This window comes from Alosa alosa, chromosome 5 (assembly GCF_017589495.1).
Source record: "Alosa alosa isolate M-15738 ecotype Scorff River chromosome 5, AALO_Geno_1.1, whole genome shotgun sequence".
NCBI lineage: Eukaryota > Metazoa > Chordata > Actinopteri > Clupeiformes > Clupeidae > Alosa > Alosa alosa.
Genome location: NC_063193.1, coordinates 5613708 through 5638826, shown reverse-complemented (window position 1 = coordinate 5638826; position 25119 = coordinate 5613708). Strand labels below are relative to the sequence as shown.

Here is a 25119-nt window from a genome sequence, read left to right as displayed (position 1 = left end):
CTGCTTGACAGGTTATTTATATTTTTCTGTAGGCCTACAATAAACAAATTTGTTTGGTCAACTTTATGCAGCAGAACTACGCACTTGGCCAGCCTACAGAACGGGACAATTTTGAAGAGGGAATGAGAATGTGTTCAGTGTGAAGTGCTTCTGAAGATCCATTACTTAAGGACCTCACACAAACCAAGGATGCTTTTTCACGAAAGCAGAAAGACATTTATTTTTTGTACACACACAGAAAAAAAGAAACAAATGTCTGGTGGTTTATGCTTTTGTAGGGTGGGTATAAGGGGGATTCCAATACCAAACAGAAGGAAATGGATTGTTTTACTTTCCCTCCTGGTTTACCTCTTTTGGTGAGGTCAAGCTTTGCTGAGGTCATCAAGTGGATGGTAACGTCCGAGGATTATCATCCACTATCGGAAATCGGAAACAGGATTGACAGGAACAATATCCTCCACACCTGTGATGGGGCCGATGATGGGAGAAGCCGGTATCTCTCTCTCTCTCTAACTGGCAGTTCTGTATTGTGTGAGAAAACAGTGATATCACTCACCTTCGATCCAAGTCAATGGATTGTGAATTTACGGGTATTGAGCTTGAGCAAAATCACACATGTTGTTTTTGTGCCTCTTCTTAGGTGGTAGTTTCATAGCAAAGGGAAGCAGAGCTCAGTTTGAACTGAACCAGGTTCAATATTAGCTACTGGATGTTCAATTTCTTTGGCTGCAGTCCGTTTGACTGATGAGATGATTCATAGCAATAGTTTTAATTATCATTACGCAGCACTAAAGAGCACACACCAGGATATTACATAGGAAATTCAAGGGTGGATATCCTTCTGATATGAAACAGAACCCATAAAGGTCAAATTGACGACAGTGATATGAAGGTAGTAAAACATAATGTGGGTGGATATCAATATCACGATTGATCAGTATTATGATTAAACTGATGGTTCTGTAATAGTAATATATCTATCAATTTCAACACACACACACACAGTGCACACACACTCTCACAGACACACATACCCACTCAAATAAATACACATACACACACACACACGCTCTCACAGACACGCACACACTCAAATGCACACACACACACAAGCGGAGGACAGCACACAGCAACTAATCTGTGCCACGCTCTGTAAATGTCTGTGGGCGTGCAAAAGTGGCTCACACTAAATAGCCTATATAAAAAAAAAAAAAAAAAAAATCTGGGTCATTTGAGGACATGCAAACTAGTCTCTCACAAATTCAGCTGTTGAGTTCAGAGTAGTCCCTCCCTCCACCATGTTCTTCATGCAAACTCATCATCTGTCACTTCTAACTGGAATGTAAACAAGTCCCCTAACATGTGGCATCACAGACAAGGCTTCATACTTTGAGCTGCACTGTTTATGTGTTTAGCTTGTTGCCCATATCAGAGGAGAGAAAGTGGAGAAAATCAGTGTTTCTCACAATGAGGAATTTATACAAATAAATAGGGCTCCATGTACTGTATGTGAAAGCAAAATGATGTTGCTAATGATATAAACCCGGCACAAATGGAGCTGTTCCTGACTGTGGTGTGGATGTAGTCTACTTGAAGCTTGCCCTCTACACTAATCTGCTCCCTAAGAAATCCATGCAAGTTGGCAGCCCTGAAAAACCAAGCTGTGATCCATCATGTCACCCTATGACTTGATCACAAGCAGCTGGGCATTCACACACAGGGGGTATTTTAGGCTTTGCGCGCAAAGCTGCACAAAAACAACACCTGTGGGTTGTAAGGCTCAGAGGTGACGTGGGGTTGAGCTGTATGTGTGGTGTGCGTCTTCACTTAACCTCCTTTGCGTTTTTGGCATAGACATTTCTTTTTTTCTTTTTTTTTAGCTTTTCAAGTGGAGAGTCTCATGCGATAGGGGATAAAAGATGCCAAACAACCCTCTCCACTCCCTTTTTTCCGACACCAAGCCCCCACACCAAGAAGACCAAAACAGATAGTGGGTAGGGGTTGGTGGATGGAGAGGGCCTTTTGATCAAGTAATGAGGCTCAGCGATTTCTCAGATGACTTGCAGAGGGTCCTGCAGTTGCTGCAGATGAAGGATGCATCATGCTCTCACACTTCAGGGGTCAGACGCCCACATCCAATGCATTCTGTGCCTTGTGTGTGTGTGTGTATGTATGTGTGTGTCTGTCTGTATAGGTGTGTATGTGTGTGTGTTTGTGAGGCTGTGTGTGTTTGTGTGTGTCAGGGTGGTTTGTGTGTGTGTGTGTGTGTACAGTGTGTGTGTGTGTGTTCATGTGCACGAAACATCTCTTGTCCCGGGGAGTGGAGGAGTCAACAGGTGTGGGCCACCAGGATGGAGGTCTTGTGCAGCTGTGGGTGGCTGATCAAAGGCCCCCTCAGATCCACGATCAAGGCCGTGGCGGCATAGTCACTGAACACAGCCTTTTTTTCCCCTTAAAGCCCCCAACAGCACCTGAGCTTTTACAGTCATCAGTTAATGTGTGTGTCGCAAGACCCTAAAAAAAGACAGGCTTTTCAAAGGCTTTCACACCGGGAGGGCCTAAATCACAAATATCCCACGGAATTGGACAGGAGGCCTGCCAAGACTGCTAACATAGAGGATCATAACGATTGGCTTGTTTTGGTAGCTACGCGCTCCACAGCCTGCGACCACAGCGAGTGTTCTCTCTGCTTTATATTGCATGTTAACCAAAAGCCACAGGAACCAAGTGCCTTAAAGAACTAGTCATAAAGACGGTACTCGTGTACTTGGCATGCACAAACACACAGGCGGCCTCACCTTTTGACCATAAAAAGAGCTTACGCTTGCCAGTCTTACACAACCTGTTCAATCTTTAGTCGTAAACACAGGCAGTTACGGTCAGCTTCTCTGAAGTTATGGCCACACAGATGAAGTGCATTTATAAAACATTTATAAAGCCTGCATTTCAGACCCATATTTAATATATGCATACAGTTAGTCTGACTACCCCTTAGTTGTGTTTACTTTTGTTGTAAGATTTCTTCTGTAGACAAAAGGACAATGGAAAATGGAAAGGAAAATGTTCCTCTTTGTATTCCTGTCAACAGGGGTGTCATAAAGGGTGGAGTGAGCTAGGACGATTTCAAGGGTCTTGCACTGACAGGGTACTTTGGCATAGTCAGACTTGCATACTTCCTTATGGGGCTTGTTTCAACCAATACGGGGGATGCCATTGCACACAATTGGATTGACCTAACTAATCAGAGCAATGAAATATGTGAATCCTATAGGGACAAAGTTGTTGTGCTGTCAATATCTTTCATTATAGCGAAATCTAAACATGTTGCTTCTCTAGTGGCAGCCATTTTGTTGTATAAATAATAAAATCAACTTAAGCATGCACAGGTTGAGGGGGGTGGCTACGTAACTGTTTCTCATCTGTCCATCCTCATATAAACCCCGCCCAGATTATTTGATTGGCCCGAACACCTCTGGGTCGGGCATAGAGACTTCTCAATGGACCGACTCCAGACCGAATTTTCCAGAACTCAATAAGGCTACGTTCACACCGCAAGTCATAATGCTCAATTTGGATTTTTTGCTCAGATCCGATTTTTTGTTTGGTTGTTCACATTTTAAATTAGGCCTATATCAGATTCCAGTGTGAACTGTTTGCGGTTCCAAACTGACCCGCATGCTCAAAAGAACAATAACAATGCCGATGTAGATGTTCCCCCAAGGTCTTCATTTTAGCGGAGGCTACCGGGTTATTATCAGAGGTGCCCCACAGTGGGGGTTCAGCATGTGTCTGTCTCAGCTTGTGCAGAGTGTTTTGGTTTAGCCGAGTTGTTCTGTCAGAGGGTCGACTCAAGGTTGGCAGAAAAAATGTTGGGTGCTGGAGAGAGAGACAATAGTTTTCAGTTAAGGTTTTGGCCCCAGTCCAACTTAGTTCTGTGCTAGAAAGAAAAGAAGGAGGAATGCTTCCCTGGGTCGAAAAATGTTAATAATAGTCAAAACAATTCAGGGTGCTCTTCAAAAAGGGCCTAAGCTAACTTTGAGAAAACAGAAAAATGAGGCACTCCTGATAAATATAAAAAGCCTTGGCTACATGCCAACGCGTTTCAACTCTACAGTTTTCATCAGGGCATGTCAGACACACACAGGTGAGCACATTTACCAGGTAGAAAGGTGTGGGAATGGTCACATGACATAAGTCCCACCCCCAAACCTTAACAACAACGACTAGGTTATTGAAAATACTAATTATGCGATATCACAACCAAACACATACTGAGCTGTCCCAGGGACCGCAAGAAAAGCACAGATGCTTAAATGCATATAGGATTGTTTGCATAAAACTATTTTCTGCACTTGAATATTATTATGAATACACAAAGACATACACTATGATATGTCTAAGAACAAAACCAAAAGAGCATTAGAGCAGACATACCAACAAATACTAAAAACCCCTATAGAAAGGGTGAAAAATCCACATAATCTTTTAGACCTGGCAAGATGGTATCTTTAAGTTTTACAATCCACCAGGTCTCCCTTTGAAAAAGACGTCGAAGCCAGTCCCCACCCCTTACATTCCTAGAAATTACTTCAATGACCATTACTTTCAAGTTTTTCAGATTCATGTGCCCAGCCTCTTTGAAATGCACAGCCATGGGGTAATTAGGATTCGCTATTTTACCGGCGGGATAATGACTGTTGTGCCCGACGCAAATCTAAAATGGGGTGGTCTGTAGTAGCTACATTACTCATGGGTGTGGTTTGGGCATAACGTGCAATAAACCATTTAGAGCGTCATCTCACATTCCCTTTAACAACATAATAGCGGATTGCTATTATGATGGCGGATTTGCCAGGCGCAGCCAGGAACGGTTCACAGCGCTATAGTCAGTTGGGAACAGTTTGCTATTGATTTTTCCTCATGCATGGTGATATTTGTGCAATGTAATCTAACATTACCTTACTATAGACAATGCAGATCTTCTGTCAGATAAGCTCTCCTCTCCCGTGCTGCTGCTGGGGCATTTGGGTTTAATGGCATCGGCATGCAGTTCAACATCACATCTCATTAAATCCTCTAATATTACCTAATTTATGTCATCAACACATCCGTGATTCGAGGAAATGTGTACGCTAGATTTATACCTATTTTTTCACATCGGAGACCACACTGATTTCCCTCATGTAGCAATATTTGTCCTTGTAATTATGTATGGTTTGGAGAAATGGGAACTGCATCGTATAGATGAGAGGAGCAAAGTGCATTGCGCAACACAGGCGCCCAAGCAAGCGTTCCTGCAGGTGTAAGCTACGGCTGTACCTTACCATCAGGCAACTCAACAACGAGAAACAGTTTCCAAGTTGACCTAACTTTCCAACTCTGCACAATATCCTATTAACTGCATGACAGTAGGCTATTCACAATATTTTATGTGTGTAGAGTAGAGTTTGTAAGCACGTTATCAACTTAATGCATGCACAACTTTTGTTTGAGCTGGAGAGAGAATAACAATGAATGGACGCAGCAACTACAGAAATTGTAGCCAAGGCTACTTGCTGCTTTTTTTTACTATCTATGGTTGCTGGTTAACAGCACATAATAAGCTGATTTAAGCTAATTCACAAACTCAAGACTTCAAGGCCATCATGGATATAAAACGTTTTTTTGGAGTTATTTCAGATGGGCTACAACAAGGTAGGCAAAATTGTGGTGCTTGTCAAAACCTTAGCGCAGCTGGAATAATGCTTATAGGCTGATGTTAAAGCGCACATGATGTTTAAAGCCATACACAACGGTAAATTGGAACAAAACTAAAGGTAACTTTAGCCTTTATAGGGCTGTATAAAGTTAGGTGTTGTTGTTGTAAAGATAGATGTACTATATAGGCTACTACATTTGTTGTTGACCAATGCACGAACAAAACCGGGAAACGGACAAATATTATAAAGGCTTTGAATGTTTCCATCTGTGCACAGAGTGTCTGTAGATCGGTGTGCATAGCATTCATTCCTGCAGGCCTGTGGCCATGCATGCGCCCTTAAAATAGCATCTGAATTTGTGCCACTGACTTTAGACCAGGAGGTTCCTGGTCTGCAGCGGAATTGTTTTCTGAAACTGCAAAATATCAACAGGGACCGTTTGCATCAGAACACGCCCCCTTTTTTCGCTGAAACGCCCCCGTGGGCGCACATGTACCTGTGGAGGGAAAATTCCAATATGCGCTGACTGCAAAATAGGAAAGACGAAAGCGTGAGTATACAAAGTCAGGAGTGCAAGATAGAGCCCTTTGAGTCTTCGCTTTGTGCATCCCACATAGAAACACCCACACTCACATTCAAGTCTGTAAACAACATGCGTAGTGTATTAATTAGCAAAGTCCTGAACAATTAAATGTTCTCTGGGTAAACATATAAATAAATAAATTAACTTTGGCGGGCAACATTGTCACAATGATTACATAAGCCACAACTGTATGTGCCCATACCTGTAGGTCTCTGCAGCCATGACGAAGGTCTAGAGGAGTGAGGTGCCTCCTCATCAGTTTGTGTTTGCACTCCGTAAAAGTGGGTGCCCTCCTGAAGGAGAACATTGAAGGCTCTAAAAACACTGGGTGTAAATTAGGGTCATTAGTATGTAGTATGTCCCAATTTTTTCTGATCACCCGTTTAATGTCAAACCCCATAGAGGCATACTGTGTAAAGAAAAACATCTTATTATTGGATTTACGTTGTCGGTGAGATGTCTTGAACAAATCCTTCCTGTTTAATGATTTTGCTTTGTCCAAGGTTGAATTTAGGTCTTTTTTTCTTGTACCCTCTATGCTGAAAATGTTTGTACATACAGTATCCTCGGCCTGTACTTCGAAGTCCACATTAGAATCACAGATTCTGCATAGTCTTTGAAACTGCCCATAGGGGATATTTGAAGTTAGTATCTGATTGACTGTACTCCAAACTCAATCTTATGTTGGGGTTAGAGGAATTAAGGTATTGGTGGAAATCTAACAGCTGCTCTAAAGAGCCTGTAAAAATGAGGAAAAAAAAAGATCATCAGTGTATTTTCCATACCACTTAATCCACTCTTGAAATGGGTTCAGATTGCCAAAGATGTACTGGCCTTCCCACATGCCCATGAAAAGACCTGCAATTACTAGTCGTTGTTGTTAAGGTTTGGGGGGTGGGACTTAGGTCATGTGACCATTCCCACACCACTCTACCAGGTAAATATGCTCACCTGTGTGTGTCTTTCATGCCCTGATGAAAACTATAGAGTTGAAACGTGTTGGCATGTAACCAGTTTTGATTAAAGGCTTTTTATATTTATCGGGAGTGCCTCATTTTTCTGTTTTTTTTTAGTTCTGTGCTATTTGGTCTGAAATATTCTCTGCGATTCCAGAAAAGGTTAAAATTGTCTATAAAATTCAACCCAACTGAGAAGCATGTTTTTGTGAGCTAGATGTTTAAACTGAATAGTCTGGGAAATACAAAACTTCCCTCTGCTGGGAGTGGACCACAGATTTGTATTCAAAGCTCATATAGGACAGATAAACGTTCCTTGAAATTTTCTTGGACATACAGATAGATGTTCTTTGTAAATATAATTTGTTCCAACAAGCACAATGATGCGTTTAAAGTTGCATATTTTGACACTATTTCTGCAAGCTTATGTCAGACACAGATGTATTTGGAAGACAGCATACGATCATCCTTTGGGTTGTGGGATGAACAGGTAGCGAGTGTTGCTTCTTGTCTGTACCCATCTTTGTTGTGGTTTGATCGCTGCCTGCTTTGGATCTGTTCCCTGGGAGATTCCTTTCTCACCTCCTGGAGGCATTCAAATCTGTTCCATAGCTGTGGGTTTCCCTTACGACTGCAAGCCCTGTAGTAGTTTGCTGACCTGTTTCTATTTCTGATATGAAGCCTGGAGTTTATTGATCTGGTAACATCTGAATTTGCTGATTTTGAGGTAATTAGAGATCTTTTTGTATTTTGTTTTTTTGGTCTGGTGCCTTGCCTGTGCTAAGGTTCTGTATTTACATTTGGCTTTTTTTTAAGTTGATGCATTAATCTGCTCTATTAGCAGTGATATCAGCGTGTCGGGTTACATTCTCTGCATTTCCAGCTGTTGCTGCTGTACTCACTTCATAAGATGTCTCACATATTTCGTCCATCTTGGAGGACTCATTTTGTTTTAATCCAACTTCAAGGCAGCTTGCTGTTCAGTTTTTGCCCATTGACCTGGCTGACTCATGTAAAGTTGCCAGAAAGGATAGGTCAATGAGGAGCGGTGTGAAAAGCATACTACTTGCTTGAGTAGGAGGAAGAAATCGTCCTATGGATTGGTCTTCTGTAGGGCCCAACATTTCAACATGACAATATTATGCAGAAGTGGCATTACTGTAAAACATGGAGATATTAAGGTGCATTTGCTTCTTTCTGTTTTTTGGTCTTCTGTGAGTGTGTGTGTGTGTGATATTTGTGTTTTCTGTGAGTGTTCTCTGTGGTCTGAGTGTTTTCATGGAGAGATACCTGAAATGATGATGCCATGTTCCGTTTGCTTGTAATCAACAGTCAGTGTTTAAAATACCAAATACCGGCCTTTGAAATCGGAACCATCTCAGACCTCATTGGAGCTCTCTGAAATGCTGGCTTTTTGTCAGTTGCATGAGATCACAGGGCTTGTTCCATTACCTTGCTCTCTGGTAGCAGTTCTCATGCACAAGCAGTATGTTTCCCTCATGCTTTTACCAGAAACCAGACTTTTAACGCCAGTGTCCTCCACAGTCAAGCTTGTTGATGCATGCATTTTTCAGAAGGTGGTGTGTGTGTGTGTGTGTGTGTGTGTGTGTGTGGTGGTGGTGGGGGGGGTCATTTGAATTATGAAAATGAAAACCATGTGAAAAGTTTCAATGTCAAAATGGGAGAGTGCTAGCGACACAACATCAAGTATAATTTGAAGCTTTTGTCAGATCAGCTGGTTGTGTGTGCAGAGAGCAAGATGCTGCTGGGGCAAAGATTGCATGACAGTGGAGCGAGCATATCATTCCAGCTGTGGTTCCTATGCTGCCTTTTGGCTTTCAGTATGGAAACATAATGGTCAACTAAACACATAGTTAAACTCTGTATTAGATTTTGACCAACACATTTTTTATCAGATCCCACAATCAATCAGGTAGTGATTAAATGGACTGCACACTCATGTCATCACCTTTAAATAGCATTGTTCACTTTGTTCTTCCCCAATCCTTCAGGCCTTGGCATTCAGCGACATGCCATCGTTACCTCTAAACAAAACCCAAACAGATCCAAGTCTCATTATTTCACCTAGATGAAGGATATAAAGAGGTTGGGGGAGAATGTTTGTCAGTAACACTTTTGTGAATTAACCTGAAATGCTCATCTCCTTCTGAGAGTGTTCATGTACTGTACATTCATTCATTCATTTTCTCTCTCTTTTTCTCTCTCCCTCTCTCTCTCTCTTTCTCTTTCTCTCTCTTATCTTCTCTCTGTGTCTCTGAATCACAACATCTAATATCCGGACCAAACAAAGCCCAGGCGAAAGGATTCAGAGACCGGGGGCTTGTGTGTTTTGTTTCCACCAGAAAACTGAGCGAGAGAGAGAGAGCCTGTGTCTTAGTTTTGTTTAGGCTCTGATGGATTTGTGGAAAATGCTTGTTGGGTTGCGGGAGTAGGCCCCCCGATATAATTGGAAGTTGTAAATGACCATGCTGTCAGTGTTGCACGGTCGTCACTGAAGGGCCCATTATAGCCCCAGGCGTGCAGCTGTGCCTGGCAAAAAAATGACACCGAGGACGAAGACTGCAACACTGTGCCGGGTACCTGCGTGGGAGTGGACACAGTGCTGCTGGCACATTAGTAACTCGTCCAAAAAAAAAAGTTCGGTAAGACTTTACTTGACAGTATCGACATAAGACTGACCCTAATCCTAACCTTTTACCCTAATCCCAACCCTAACTCTTACCCTAAACCTAAACCTAACCCTAATCCTAACCATAACTTGTTATGACACAAGTATGTCACTGTTATGTCGATACTGTCAAGTAAAGTGTAACCGAAATTTCTTTTAAATGTTTTTTTTTTTATGAGAAATGAGCAGGACAATGTTATTTTCATCATGTTTACATTATTCCTCACCCAAATTGGCCCCTTTGATAGGACATTGCCAGCAGGTGTCAAAGACATCTTCAAGTGGCTTCTGCTGTGGTCATGTCTAGTTATCTGCCTTCCACTCTATGCGTACTTGGCACTCTCAAATCTAATGTCTGCAGCTGGGCAGGTTTCATCCATCACCTCCTGAGTATCAAGTATTGCACTAAACTGACCCTGGTTGACTCTGCTTGCTGCATTGTTCAGGAGGTAGTGCTGATATCATACATGTTGCTTTGGGAATGACAAGTAACTGTATTCAACCAGGTTAGATTCCTTGTGGTAATTTTTCATCCATCACCACTTGAGTGTTACAAGCGTATTATGCTGACCTTACCCTGATTGACTTTCCTCACTGCATCGTACAGAGGCCTAAACGGGGGAAAAATGTCTCACAGATGATAGCAAATAACCAGACTAATGCGATTCACACCTTAATAGTTCTCAACTGGGTGCTAAATCCTCCTGAGCATGAAAATAAACTTTAGAGATAAAGGATACTGTACATAGAAGAGGGCTCTGAAGAAGGGCGTCTTGCCTGAAATGTCCGTGGGGTGATTAAAAAAGTTTAAAAATTAACAGAGTGCTATCCTTTATATGGTTTATTTTCACAGTTGATGGGGAAATTAAATCAAGAGGAGAATAAAAGTGGTCCTACCGATAACTAAATAAATAACCCACATGTGTCTGTGGGAAAAATCTCCATTAATTAAGTGATTCCAGTTTAGTGCTGATATCGTACAAGTCACTTTGGGAACGTCAAATAACTTTATTCAAGCAGGTTAGATTCCCTGGGAAACATCCCCAGCAGTCACAACAACTGAGGGCACAATGACACACACAAGTCTGTTCAGTTTAAGTTGCAGCTGAAATGTGTGGATGTACAAACAACACGAACCCATTACTCTCATCTGTCTGGCTTCAGTGCCATTATCTTATTGGTTCAAGAGCTCCGCTTAATGTGTTTCGTGACCAATCCTCAGGAATTAAGTTTAACAGCATGACTGGATAGTTTGTTCCAGATATCCAAAACCCTGTTTGCATTCCTAAAGCACACTGTCTTTCATTTCTCTCTCCCCCTTTATGTCCCCAGGACCTCCTAATATAGCAGGACATCACATCAAACACTAATCATAATATGGCCATTTTCCGTGGCACCTTGTATAATGTGATTCATGTCTGAGCAAAATCATACGGCACACCAGTTTCCTTATTCGTTTTCCTGCAAAGAATGCAGTAGACATCCATCTCTAATTGACACATTATTAACTTACAAGGTTACGAGATTATAGCTTAATGAGTGTTTTAACTGCTATGCATGTGCTAACATGCAGTGGTGTGTGGAGCTCTCCATACAGAGGTACTGGAACATTTGCTAGCGCTACAGTCTTTCTATTTTAGACTTGGTTTAATAGCCCAAAGAGAGGGGAGCTTTCTTAAAAAAATATTAGAAATATTCTAACCTCCATTTTTGAGCACAGGCCAAGACAAAAATGTAACCATTCTTTCTGAGGTCTAAATAGGGAAACATGGCAAGTTGTAGAGAGATATATCATCACAGCATAACTCCAAAAGTACAGAATAGCAAAAATATTTCTTCAAATAAACAGCTCTCCCTCTCGACTATGAGAGAGGCGTTAACCTCACTTTTCTGGCGTGCTTGCTTATGTGGGTTTGGCGTTGATCTCTGCCTGACCACATGGTTGAGTGTCCACTCTAAAATGAAGATCCTGAAGCCTCTGATAGCAGGACAGGAGTGTGCAACAGCAGCGGCAGTTCTATAAATATGATATGTCACTTTTATCACTGGGGCCAGATGCATTATGGGTAGGAAGGATATATTTTCCTCCCCTGATATCAAATGCTGCTTTTACCGGGCAAGTGTTGCGCTGTACAGTTCGCCGTCATACTTCAGGATCAGAGAGCACTGCTATTGATTATACCCACCTGTGGAGCAGCGAGACAGCTACAAGCTGTCATCATGCCAGTCAGTGAATGAGTTTCTCACAGGCATTATCCATAGACTCCTGATAGGAATAGGAACATGATAGGAATTCCCCTTTCCATCAATTTCCAACATAATGGATTACCATTGTGTGCTAAGGGGATACCTAATTCATCAGAAACTGACTAAAAGTGTCCTCCTACCCGAGAACAATGTTATATCGTGCGATAATCAGAGACTCCATTCTCCTTAGTGCAAGCCAGTGTGGCATCAAAATAAGCCTTTAAGGTAAAAGAACTACATTGTGTTGTTTTAAGAATTGACAAAACATAATATAGTCCAGAGGGGTTGGTCACCTGGTCGTTTTCACTCTAATATGTCCAAAATGAAAAACAAAAAAGAATCACTTTGAACCTGACTTTATTCAGTTTCTGTACTTGAAATGTATGCAAATTATTGCATAATTCAGTAGATAATGGCTCATTTATGTACTTACACATTACATTTCAGAAAACTTGCAATACAAGAAATGTTGATGTACTGTAAAAAAATCAGCTGTGGAAGTTTTGTGGGGATATCTCTACCTATTCACCTGTAGTATATCCCTTCATAGATATAGAAAGAAATAGCTTGATAAAACACTAAAGGCTACCCCAAATGCAATGCTATCACATATTTTAAAATTCTAGGGTGGTATACCTTGTCAAAAATCACTACTTGAGACTTATTGAGATCAAGACTTATTCCCCTCGAATGGTACAGATGGACCAAAATTAGGGTGTCTGGCTCAAGGACTGCAAAAAGACCCTGACGTCTGACAATTAGTGCAGACTGTTACATCGTGACACTGATTGTAAGTGATGTCAGTGAGTATGTTTATAACATACAAATTAATTTGATATGTACAAACAAAATTAATCTGATGCCATTAACACATTCAATGAATTACAGATGAATCACCTTGAAAGTTTTAGTATTCTGTGTCTTGCTCCATGGTGTCAATGTGAATGCTGTTATTTGGCAGAAGGCAGCCTATAGTCACTCACAGTGTATCTAATATAGCTAGTCTTTGATATGTAATGTAATTATTTTTAACCGTCTGATGCTTCTTTCCCATCTAATTTTTCAGTAGTCATCTGTTAGTGGTCTTCAACATTCATCCAGTGGTCAAGTCCAACTATTAAAACTGCAATCCAGTTCCTTTACTTTACACCTGTGTCTTTAAGTGCAATCATTAACCTGAATAATCATTAGATGCATTTTTGTGGTTGTCTGAATCCTGCTGGCATCTGCATAGTATTTCTCTTCATCCAACTCATTCACCATATTTTGAGTGCATTTATGAAGAATTGTCTAAAAGAAATAGAAGTCTATGCACATTTCCATCCACTGTGGAATGCTATCACATATATCAAATAGCAGGAGTTGCAAGCACTTGTTGCTTCAAAACATGGGGTTGCCAGGTCAACTTCAACAGAAAAAAAGCAGTCATATTACACCATATACAGACTGAGTTACTCGATTTAGGAGATTTTATTCGAATTTCCACGGAAGATGTTGTACATAAATTGTCAAGGTTTGCATTAAAAAGTAGAATGGACACCCAGATATTTAGGTGCATATGCTCTGTGAGTTTACAATTACTTGATATATCTATGACACTACCAGCTCTCCTAGTTAAATTTCTATGCATTTGTCATATTACGGTGCTTAAGGGAAACAGGTTGTAAAGCATCTAAGATTATTTGTACGAAGGTTTCAGCATACTACTTAAGATCATATGGGGAAGCAGGGAAAGGGAATAAGCCTTTCCATTAATAAGGTAGCAGTTCAAAGCCTATATTTAGAACCATTTAAAACTTTCCATTGCAAGAGAGAAAAAAAATGCATCATTCGGCCATGGACGAGGGCTGAACGGGTTCTCATCTTGAATCCACAGAAGTGGTTTCAGTGCGGCTTTCCCTGGAAAATGTCCATGCAATTTCTGGTCACACAGAAAATATATGCATTGCTTTGTATGATCATAAATTTGAATTATGGCAATGAATGTGAATGTGCAATCTCCCATAATTTTCAGCGGTATTGGATGAGATCATGATAACATTAATCATCAGTTTGGCTCTAGGTAGATTCAACCATAAGACTATAATCTCATGATGCTTGTGATGAAGATGTGAAAGAACAATACTTGTTTTCTTGTGCTTCTCTCTTATTCCCACTAATTACCATTTGATTTGGTGCAAATGTATTGAATCTAGTGGAAGCTATCAACACTTGTGTACAAGATGGGTAGAAACAGCTAGAGAAAAGCCTTTGTGTGTAGTTCATATTGAAGATAACACCGTGTGAACTGCTTGTTGTTAGATCTCAAGATGGTCTGATGGTTTTCCTCCTGCAGAGCGATGGAGTAAACAGACTGCCCGCCCGCAGTCCGGCTTGGAAAAGTCTTGGTTTCTCTTGGCCTGGAGGCCCCTGTGAACGGCTCGGCCTCTTGTAGACACCAGCATGGTCAGGCGTGCAGGGCAAAAAATGCGCCTGATTGCACCCACAAGAGAGAGACTAGATAGAGTGCTGATTGCACCCACAAGAGAGAGACTAGATAGAGCGCTGGGAGGAGAGGCACGGCAGGTCCGCTATGCGTCTTCTGTGGCCCAAGAAATCGGTCCTGACGTGAACCAAAGGGGACTCTCGCGAGCATTACCGCCGGTGAAACTAAAAATGCCAACCCAGATGGACATTTTAATCCCTCTTCCCCGAAATACATATGTTAATGGCACACCACGCGGTTAAGCACAAGTGCCTGGGGGTTATGGCTTTGAAGTGCAAAAAAAAAAAAAAAAACTGTTCCCCACTCAAAGTCTCACAACACGCAACTCTGCACAGCTGGAGAAAGCCAGCAGCCGTGTAACCTTGCTGAACTGTCCACTTAACTCCTTCCCTCACCTTCCTCTCCGAGCTCATAGTAGGTCAGGTACAGTGTCTCTTATTGCTTTTGCAGGTGGACTGCCATAGCTCTGTCAATCTGCCCTCGCTCCCTCTAAATGTCTCAGCTGGATTGATGCCTTCAAGACCTAGAGAGTACTTTGTGTCAGATGGAAGAAAAGCGAAGGAGGAAAAAAACATTTTTGAGAGAGCCAAATGGCCTTTTTATGGACATGACCTGGGAAATCAGTTTGCAAGTATCAGGCTCTTCAGATTCTGGCAAAGGATGGAATGGCAGACAGGGTGTTTTATTGAATATTTGTGTAATTTATCTGCCTGGAGCCAATACAAAAGTAACTTGTCTTAAGAACATTTTCTACACCTTCCACTACTGTAGTCTCTAAAATGCTGCCTCTCTTTTATGTGAGGCAGCTGTGGGGTGGTGAACAAAACTGTATGCGCACCAGCCAATAATATTATCACCAAAAACTATTAAGTAGAAGTCTACAACCTAGAGAGTAAAATGAGCACAGAGCCGATATAAATATCCTTACATGAACGGTTTATGCATTTGGTTTATGCTTTGCATTTTTAAGTACAATTAAAGTAAAGTGACTGGTATTAAGCAAGCATTTTTATCCAAAGTGACATGGCCTCCCAATGGTGGGTTCAGGAATCCAACCCGGGCCGATCCATTGTCAGGCAGCAATGCAACCAATGCTCTTCCACACCCTCACACACACTGATTCAGACTGATTAATTTGTGTACATTGCAAGTGAACTGGTAACTTGCCAGTTGGATGGTGCCTCTGAAGCAAGTTGCAGTGACCCACAGAATGTATGTGTTTTGATGACAAGCCAAACCAAGTGGAGAACTGGGTGTTTAGTCATCTAATCACCTCTTCAGCAAGGGTTTTCTTGATATAGTTCATCAGCGCAGGGGGAGTAAGCGGTGAGAGCCAAAGGTATCTAACAGACTTAATTAGATCTCCTATTGCTATGCAGGACAAGACATATGACTAATGACGTCTTCTCAGATAAGCTCTTGTGTGCCTTCTCTGTCAGTTCTGCGTATACTCCTCAAAACCGACAGAAGTGATGATGCATAATGTCTGTGTGTTTCTAAAGTGTATTCTGACTCAGGGCTTAACTCATGCAAAACTGCTTTGGACCAAAGTCTTTTGTTTTTCTCAATGGTCACCAGTAGCCTTTATTTACACTTACTTGCTGCGTTTGAACCAATGTGACGGCTAAATGAGCACCATGTGTTTCACAAGATTGGGCAAAGCTGCACGCACATTAAGGCCAAACCAACCAGAGGTGCATATTTAACTTTAAAGCAAGTAAACTCTCATTTGCTTCAGCCAGCTTTAGACTAAAAGCTTTTTTTTTTTCATTTTCAATTTTCATTGAAGTTTTCTAGGACTTGGCTTCCAAGGACAGGAAATCAGCTCCTTGTGTTGTTGTATTCTTTGCTTATCTCTATCATATATTTGATGGACTTGGGGGCGGGGGTGTGGCTGGAGCTCTCAGGGATTGTAGTGTCGACTGTGATGCTCATTGGATGTGACATGTTAAAGATGTCAGTAAAAGAAAAACATTTTTAGCAGACTTTGACCTCTTCAATATGGTGACTACGGAAGTGTGCAGCAGCTGTGTTGTGGTATTTTGGTCGCCATATTGAAGAGGTCAAAATCCGCTACTCTACGTGCTTCACCAGTGTACACAAATGTGAAAAGAAGAAAGCAGTTGAAGCTCATTGTTAGATCGGTATGTCCATAACTGGAGAAGAAGAAAATAGAGGGACAAAACACGAATGCTGAAATTAAGTCCAAAGTTTTGTCTTTTTTTGAGTGAGATAAAAAAAATACACCCCAACGATAATTGTGATAATTGATTATGTGCTGTCTCCATCTTGCATTACATAATGTAGTATATATGCAAAACGTTAACATTTTACATCAGAGGTGATTAAGACTCTTTTAAAGCTTGGGCAGGACATAACTGAAAGACCTTGATCAGCTACTGTTATGTACTAAAAGAGGTAGTGGGCTTGGTGCCACAGAATCATTTTACATACAATACTACACAGTCCTTAGTGAATACAAATTCTGCTCTTTTTTATGGTCTGACATTGATTTTTAGACGTGGTGTCCTTTAAAAACTGGCCTTCGCGGACCTCAGCTCTCCCCAGTTCTTCAAATGGATTCTTTACGAACAACAGATAAAAAAGGTAAGATTGAAATTAATGAGTCAGCATCTCCCTTTTTAAGACCATGTCTCCAGACTCCCTGTGAATTACAGCATATGGCCCAATATAATTTCATTGACACCCATAAAGTATTGATTCAAAGAAAATGGAATGCTCCTAGAAGGGGCTCCTGTGTGTGTGTGTGTGTTGGTTCTGACTCACAATTCAACTTTGAGTTGCACGGAATGAAGTCGAACAGAATAGTAGACTCAGAGAGACAAACATACACACACACACGCACACACAAAAGCAGTCCAAGAGTATGCAGATAATCATCAGTGCTTCATCATCCGTGTGAGACTTAGAAATTACTTTAACCTGCAAGCTGATGTTTTGGGGCTTTCCTGACTGAGTCTCCAGAGGTGTTGTGTGCAGAGGGAGCTGGGGCGTAGTGTGTGTGTGTTGGGGGGTGGGGTGGGGGGGTAAGTGTGTGGTAGCGGTAGTGGTGGTTGGGGAGGGGGGTTGCTCAGGAGCCTTTTGTGGGCTAACTGCTCCTGGGGCACAGGCTCCAATCCAGCCCCCAGCACGCACACCCCAGCACATCTTCCTACCCTGGAGGCTCGCTCATTGATGGCTTGGACGGGCTTTTCACTGCACCATCGTGCTTTCATTAGACTCAGTTTATTCTGCCTTTTTTCCACTGCTGGGCAAACCTCCATCTGTGTTCACTCACACCGAACTGCCAAACTGCTGAGCGACCACGCCATGGGAGACTTGGAGGATTGGAGGGGGTGGCAAAACGGGTTCACAATCTTGATGTTATGGACAGGCCATGTCCTTATTACAATGCCCTCTTTTGGCTCTTTTGGGCCATGTCAGAGAACCAGAGAAGTCTGGGTTGTTACACTGTCTGTCCCTGACACTGGTTAGCTGCAGGACAGCATGGGACAGCGAGCCAAGCCAAAGCTCCCACACATTGCACCTCTGTTTTCCACTTAGAGGCTGAACTCCATGGCCGTGTGATGGATTGATTGCTGGCTGTCACACACATACACACACACACTCACACATACACACACACGCACGCGCCCAGCACAGCGCAGAGAAAGAATGCACATGGACTGGACAGGTACTCAATGATCGATGACAAGGTTTGTTGAAACTAGAAAAAAAAAAAATGTTGCTTGGGTCCGGAAGCAGCTGTGTGGAAAAGGCTTGATTGGTGTCAGGTTTGCAATGCTGAATCATAGCCCCTGCAATGTCCTATTCCACTTCCCCGGCTTAAAATAGCCATATCTTTGAGCAAGCAAAAGCCTTTGACCAAACAGCTGTGTTTTAACTAAATCTCCAGGAAACTAACACACACACGCATTTATTTAGAGGAGGTCTGGGATATTTATTTGACATCACAGAACTACGTGCTGGCGATATTGCATTTCTTCTCTGTAATACAAATCTATCCGAAAATTAAACAATGAAGATATCTTCACCTGTATTTCGGGATTCCATGACAACAAATTGCTAAACACCCACTAAAAAGATTTTGTAGGGACAAGTACCCAGGTTCCAAAAGTAGGCAAAGGATAGGAAAAGTGAACTGGAATGTCAGTCTAGACGGCTATTTTAACCACAGGCAGCTGAGGTGCCAGACACAACGTTTGGAGTGAATGTGACCGGTTCAGGGTAAAGGTGAATTAAAGTACTGTTGTAGCCTTTTAAAGAACTTTAATTAAACAATCTAAATAGAATCAAGGTGAATTGAATCCGAGAACCGCTTGGTTCAATGAGGAATTCTGTCTTAAGTAATTTCAAATGTCTCCCACCAATTAACAAAGGGGAAATCGATTTAACGCTTCTAAATATAGAAAGGTTCAAAATATCTTCAAAGAGAAAATGCTGGGACCTTTTAAAAGGAGCGCTAAGAATAGAAAGAAGTGAACTCCAACTGGAAGCCTCTGGGAGTTATTTGGTGACATTACATGTGAACTTGTTCTTGGCTGACTTTCTGGGATATCCACTGAATTATGTAATTTTAGGCATTCTGTTGCACTGTACACAGAAAGCAGTGATGAATAAAAATAAATAAAATTGATTATAAACACATCAATGACTGTTATAGTGTTTTTTTATCATTATTATTATTATTATTATTATTAATATTATTAAATAATCCTATAAACAAGGCAATTTATCAAGTGAGATTAGGTGAATGAATACTGTACTAATGCCCACTAAATAGCCAACTTTTACACAAATTCGTATCTTGAAGTGTCAGCTTGGTATCACATATAGATTACTACCTACTGATCTATAAAATCTCTAAAGGAACTGGATTATATGTGACAGGATATGTGACAGACTTGTGATCAGGCTTCAAAATGGACTACTTTTCTTGATTGCTATGCGTAATGAGGATCTAGGGCATCCTGTGTTCACGCTCATGTGTGTTCATCAGCAGGACGGTACTGCTCCGCAGCGTGCCACCCATTCTGTAGCGGCCCATGTAGCGCAGCATCTGACCCCCCACGTTCAGTATGCCACCGTTCCACATGTGACAGCCATTCGGGAGCGCAATCTTCTAAATGGAAGGGTTAATGGAAGTGGGCGCATGGAAAATATTCCCGCCGCAGCGAGGTGGGGGGGGGGGGGTTGAGGGGGTTGTGTACAGCGGTGCCCACAGAGCAACATCCCCAGTAAACATACAAACATCTGGCTTGGATTCCCAGAGCAGAGGCATGCCGCTGCTCCTCAACCATTCCCACATTCCACCGTTTGAGGCTAGGGCTTCTTGATGGAAGTGTTTGTCTTTGGGGTGATCATGTTGAGCTGAGGTCGAAGTCATTCAGGGACTGAAATGTTTCTGTTGTTTGGCGCTGAAGACATGAGGCAATGCTAGCAAACACGGGGGGTATGGGATGGGGATGGGAGTCAAGGATGACAACAGCAGGAAAACAACAGGTCAGAGCTGTAGACACCTGCAAATGAGTGGTTTCTGAAGAACTGTACAAGAGCCGGGGTTGTTTTTTTGTTTATTTGAATCTTTGAATACTTTTCCCCATCTATCTATTATTCCCCATCTATCTATTATGCCCCTCTCCTTCTCTCTGTCTACCACACACACCAAATGTACTTATGGACTCCTCTTTTGTCAGAATAGACACATACGCAAAAGCAACTGCGAACAGATAATATCCAAACAATATCATTCTCACTGAAAAAAGAGAGTAGTAAAGAGTATTTCAATCATCCGTTGGTTTAAAATAGCCTTTGAGAGCCTCCTGTTCCACAGGCATGCACGCAACGATCGACTTGCTGATTTTCCTGTGGCCACTGTGACTTAGGAAGGAGGCCGAAACTCATCTTGTTCCCCGGGAGCGAGGGCAGAGAGTGCAGTTTCCAGATCAAAGACCACTTTCATGGTCCTGTGTCTCCATTTGAAATTTGTTGACAGTAAAAACTCATGGACTCTGCACCGTTACGTGACACAGACCTGTCCCGACTGCGAAGAGGATGACAGTGGCAGCTCCGGTTGCATCGGATGACACAGTCGCAACGCTCATTTGTTGGGCCACAGCTGTGACGCATTACGCTAAGCCCGACGTGGGCCCCGGATTGAAGCTGTGGGGGGAAAGATTGTGTGTGAAGTTTGTGGAGACACACAAACACAGCCACCCACGCACAGTCTCTCTCCCTCTCCTTCGCTCTCTCTCAACCTCATCATCTGTCTTGTCTGTCTGTCTCTCTATCTCCCTCTTTTCATCTCTCAACCTCTCCTTTACTTTCTCATACACACACACGCATGTACACACATACCATCGTACACATGCCTTATTCTTATTCTTCTCCGAGTGGAACATAGAGTGTGTGTGAATTGTAATGTAAATGGATTTGAGTGAATGCTGGACAAATATGAATAATTCTCAATTGTGAATTACTTGGTTAGTGTGGTAGCTGGTAAGATGGATCATTTTTCATTACTGCATGGAACACATAATAATAATGTAAACAAAGATAGAATCCATTGTTCAAGATAAAACCCCAATCTGTGCCAACAATGTTTTAATTTATTCACTATAGATATCTATGCACATGCCGAATCATTACTTCAGTAGTTCAAGAGAATCGGTACACCACATAACACCCCAAATGGCTGGAGATTGTATGAAAATATGTTAATCTCATTTGCATTCAAATTTCAGTAATAACCCTATGTCATGTTATAGTGAAGTTAGGGGAATCTCTTCCGTCTCCAAACCAAGTAATTTCCAGTGCAAATATATCAACACAACAATTAAAGTGACAAAATTTAAGAATGCACATGTTGTATATCAAACTTTATAAGATGCTGTAGGTGTAATATAATTTTGTCTGCATGTGTTAAGTGCTTTTAAGATATCTTTATTCACACTTTAACGGGAGCTCAGTGTGTCATAAGCTTTAACTTGCTGGAATCCAAAGCCGAGGTAAATTTTCCATTGGCCGAGTTTGAAATGTAAGGCTTGCAATGTATCCACAAAAAGAAATAACAAATAACATCACATTCTCAGAAAAGAATGTTAGTTAGATGGGAACCGCGAGCAAGCTGGAGGACCACATTAGAAACAAAGGAATGCAGCATTCACCAACCAAATGATGTTATTTTTTAAGTGCTCTATCTACATACAGTAATGTATGGGACACATGAATACTGAATCATATACATAGCAGGTCTATTTTTTTATTTGATTTATAACTGACAAAATAGGGTTGTGCTGATAAGTGGCCTTACTCACAAGATCTAGGTCAAGCTCTGGTGTGCTATATCTACTACTGTGACTATCTGTTGTCCTATAAGATATAATCAGTTATCCTTTCATATTTGTTTAATCTTAATATGCATCTAATAATTTCTTGAACTAGGCGAAAGGTAAACATAAGCATATGTGCTATATCTCCATTATTACATTATTTACTGAATATATAAGAGGAAACAATATCAACCCTAAGAATGAAACAGCATGTACATTTTCCCCTCCTCCTTGCTTTTTTCTAACAGTAGCTATTTTTAACGCCCCCTGGGTCCTCTTTACCTTTAAGTTATAGCTCTGCTCTTGTCCTATCAGATGAAATCAAGAACTCCATTAGCATGCAAATTGGAAAAAGGGGGCAATGTTTCTTTTGGATTAACTGGCTGCTGGTGTCTGTGACAGAGTAATATCCCTTATCAAAACGCAGCGCAGCATGGCCGACATGAGCGTGAGCTTACAGGCATCGCTGCCCGAGCCTGGCGCACGCTCGTTTTGTCTTTCGGCTCATTGAAATGCAAGGCATTATGGGCCCCTGGCTCCTAAAATAGACACACAGGTATAATACGGGTGGGGAGTTAGTGACACAGCGTTTTTCCATTAGCCTTCCAAGAGAGAAGCACTACATCTTTATGTGCGAGACAGCTGCTACTGCGGGATCTCGCGGCAGGATTCTGTGCCTCAGATGAAGGGGCTCGCCAACAACACAGAATGGAGGCACAGATGCAGAGCCACTCCTCTCAGTGCATCTGGAAAATTACTGCTAGTCGCTCTGTTAATTAAAATATACATAATTTACTTTTTGGACATTTACTCATGTTAGCAGACTAGCCTATCTAAAGGGTACAGTTCAGTCGCTGCATGTGCTGTAGTCTTGCTATTTGGCTCCCTTTGGGCTGAATCTCTGACCCTGGAATGGTCAGTACATAAGGTTGACCGTTATCTGTCTGTAGAGGTTTTATATAAAACGTCAGGTCATAAGGCTATGATTAGGGTCACCAGCACTATGAACACTGTAGGCTGAGGCAATGGACAGCTTTTGTACAGTCAAAATAATCAGACACTGACAGACAAAACACTGACATGCATGTAAAAAACCATGAAGGAACAACATTGTTCAAGGCTCTGGAACCTTACTCATCATTTAAACTTTTCTGACTTCCAGACAGTATGAATGGAAACATTCTAAGATTATTGTTTCTATGGGCGCTATTTCGCAACATGGCGCATGGCGGAAAGCTAGTTATTTGCCTGGCGCAAAGTTAAATTCGTATTTTACACGTCTCTTATATTAAACAATGTGCCAGGGGGTGTGGCAATTAACAACCTAAGGAGGGGATCTGGCGCGTTGTCTAAAATCGCTATTGTACACAACCTAAAACGCATTTTTTAAATTTTTTTAATTTAAACCTTTATTTTACCAGGAAGGTCCCATTGAGACACAATGTCTTTTCTGCCTGGGAGTCCTAGTCAAGATGGCAGCAATTATTTGAAAGACAAAGAAAATACAACATGGGACATGGGTACAGAGCAAAGACATCAACAGCACACTAAGGGCTTCTACATACTCGACGCACCCGACCGGTAGCGCGACACCGTGACGTCAAAATGACGTAGATCTTGCTGGCGCGCCAGGATTTTAGCCAGGTAGCGCGAGGTAGCGCACCACTCATTTTTTTTCAGACGAGCGCGACAAAGCAGAAACAGGAAGATGGACTAGTTCGAGGGCAAGCGAGAGTTGCAGTGTTTTGATACAGTCGTGAATTTTTAATAGTTTGCTGGATAAATTAACAAAGTTACCAGCGAGAGTTGCAACACATGGAATTAAGAGGAAAGAATAGAAACGATTTATTTTCAAACAAAGGATATCTATTAAGGCCTGAACAAAATCTCTTTCCACTTCAGGAAATTACACAAACTCAGCCAGCTGCTAGCTAGCTAGCCAGCTAACTAAACTGTTTAAATTATTAAAATTTCCCTCGGGATGACTAAAGTATCTATCTATATATCCATCTATCTATCTACCCAAAAGAATGGACACCTTGGAAACTAGATGATAATGATAATGATGGTGGTAGTTGTGAATAGTAGCAACCAAAGTCTGAAGTACCATCACAGAGGCTGGCTAATAGCAGAGCCCGTTTACATTCTCTGCTACTAGTGTTTCTTAATGCAGCTTCTTCTGCTGTGTAACGTAGTTAGCATTAATCTTTTCACAACAGTGACACCTCTGTTCAGGAGAATATTGCAACTAATATCGTGACCACGACGCGTGAGTATAAATGGTTACGGCGCTTCTGTGACGTCACATTGTCGCGCTACCGGTCGGGTGCGTCGAGTATGTGGAACGTTTAACACAGACTTGCGCCACTGACCAAGAGAAACCTGGTCAGAAGTCCATGGCGAGTTGTTTATATGTCATTTTAAGAGCGCATTATCAACAGTCATATGGGCGGGTGCACAACGCACCATCCTTCTATCATCCATGAACGCGCACCAGCACACATCCATGCAAAACATTACAAATTACACGATTAGGCTACAATGGGAAACATAATTAGAATAAAGATATTACTAAATACATCTCACAATGATATTCACCAATTTTTGATATGCAAATTGGTAATAATGGTTAAAAGTGATTAAGCAAGAGCACAGCTGAAGACGCACTATCACGAGATATAAGTAACTCCACTGCAGGATAAACGTTGTTTTATTCAGTCATTCGAACATTATTAGGGTAAGTGTTGCTTTTTCCAGCCTATGTTTTCGCTGCTAACCCATTGTCAGTCAATAGTGAAAGTATCTAACTGTGAAGAACTGTTTTGTCGTTGACTGACACCACGGTGAGGTTAGTTTCACTTTGCCAATGAGTTCAAATAATAGACAAGTGCAAATGCATGAAGGCCATACTATACTAGCTTTTAGTAAAGCATGGTTTAGTGGAATAACTGTTCCATACAGTCTCCTGTGCAAGCAGATTCCTTCAAATGCGCCACTGACCGTCAAAATACCGATGCACAGTTTAAAGTTGCGCTCCGCGCAATTAAAGGGAATGACAGATGTCATTCTCACTGGTTTAAATTATGTTACGCCCAAAACACACTCATG

The 25119-nt window shown here is 41.7% G+C and overlaps 1 protein-coding gene across 1 annotated transcript in view; it reads left to right on the top strand.

Annotated features, from left to right (window-relative positions):
* Nucleotides 1-17190: 17190 nt before the first annotated feature.
* Nucleotides 17191-25119, top strand: part of stc1 (stanniocalcin 1) — a 42159-nt gene continuing 34230 nt past the window's right edge. Inside the window, exon 1 of the mRNA XM_048244407.1 lies at nt 17191-17266. Coding sequence (XP_048100364.1) covers nt 17236-17266 — 31 coding nt within the window. The 5' untranslated portion in view covers nt 17191-17235. The remainder of the gene's footprint in view (nt 17267-25119) is intronic.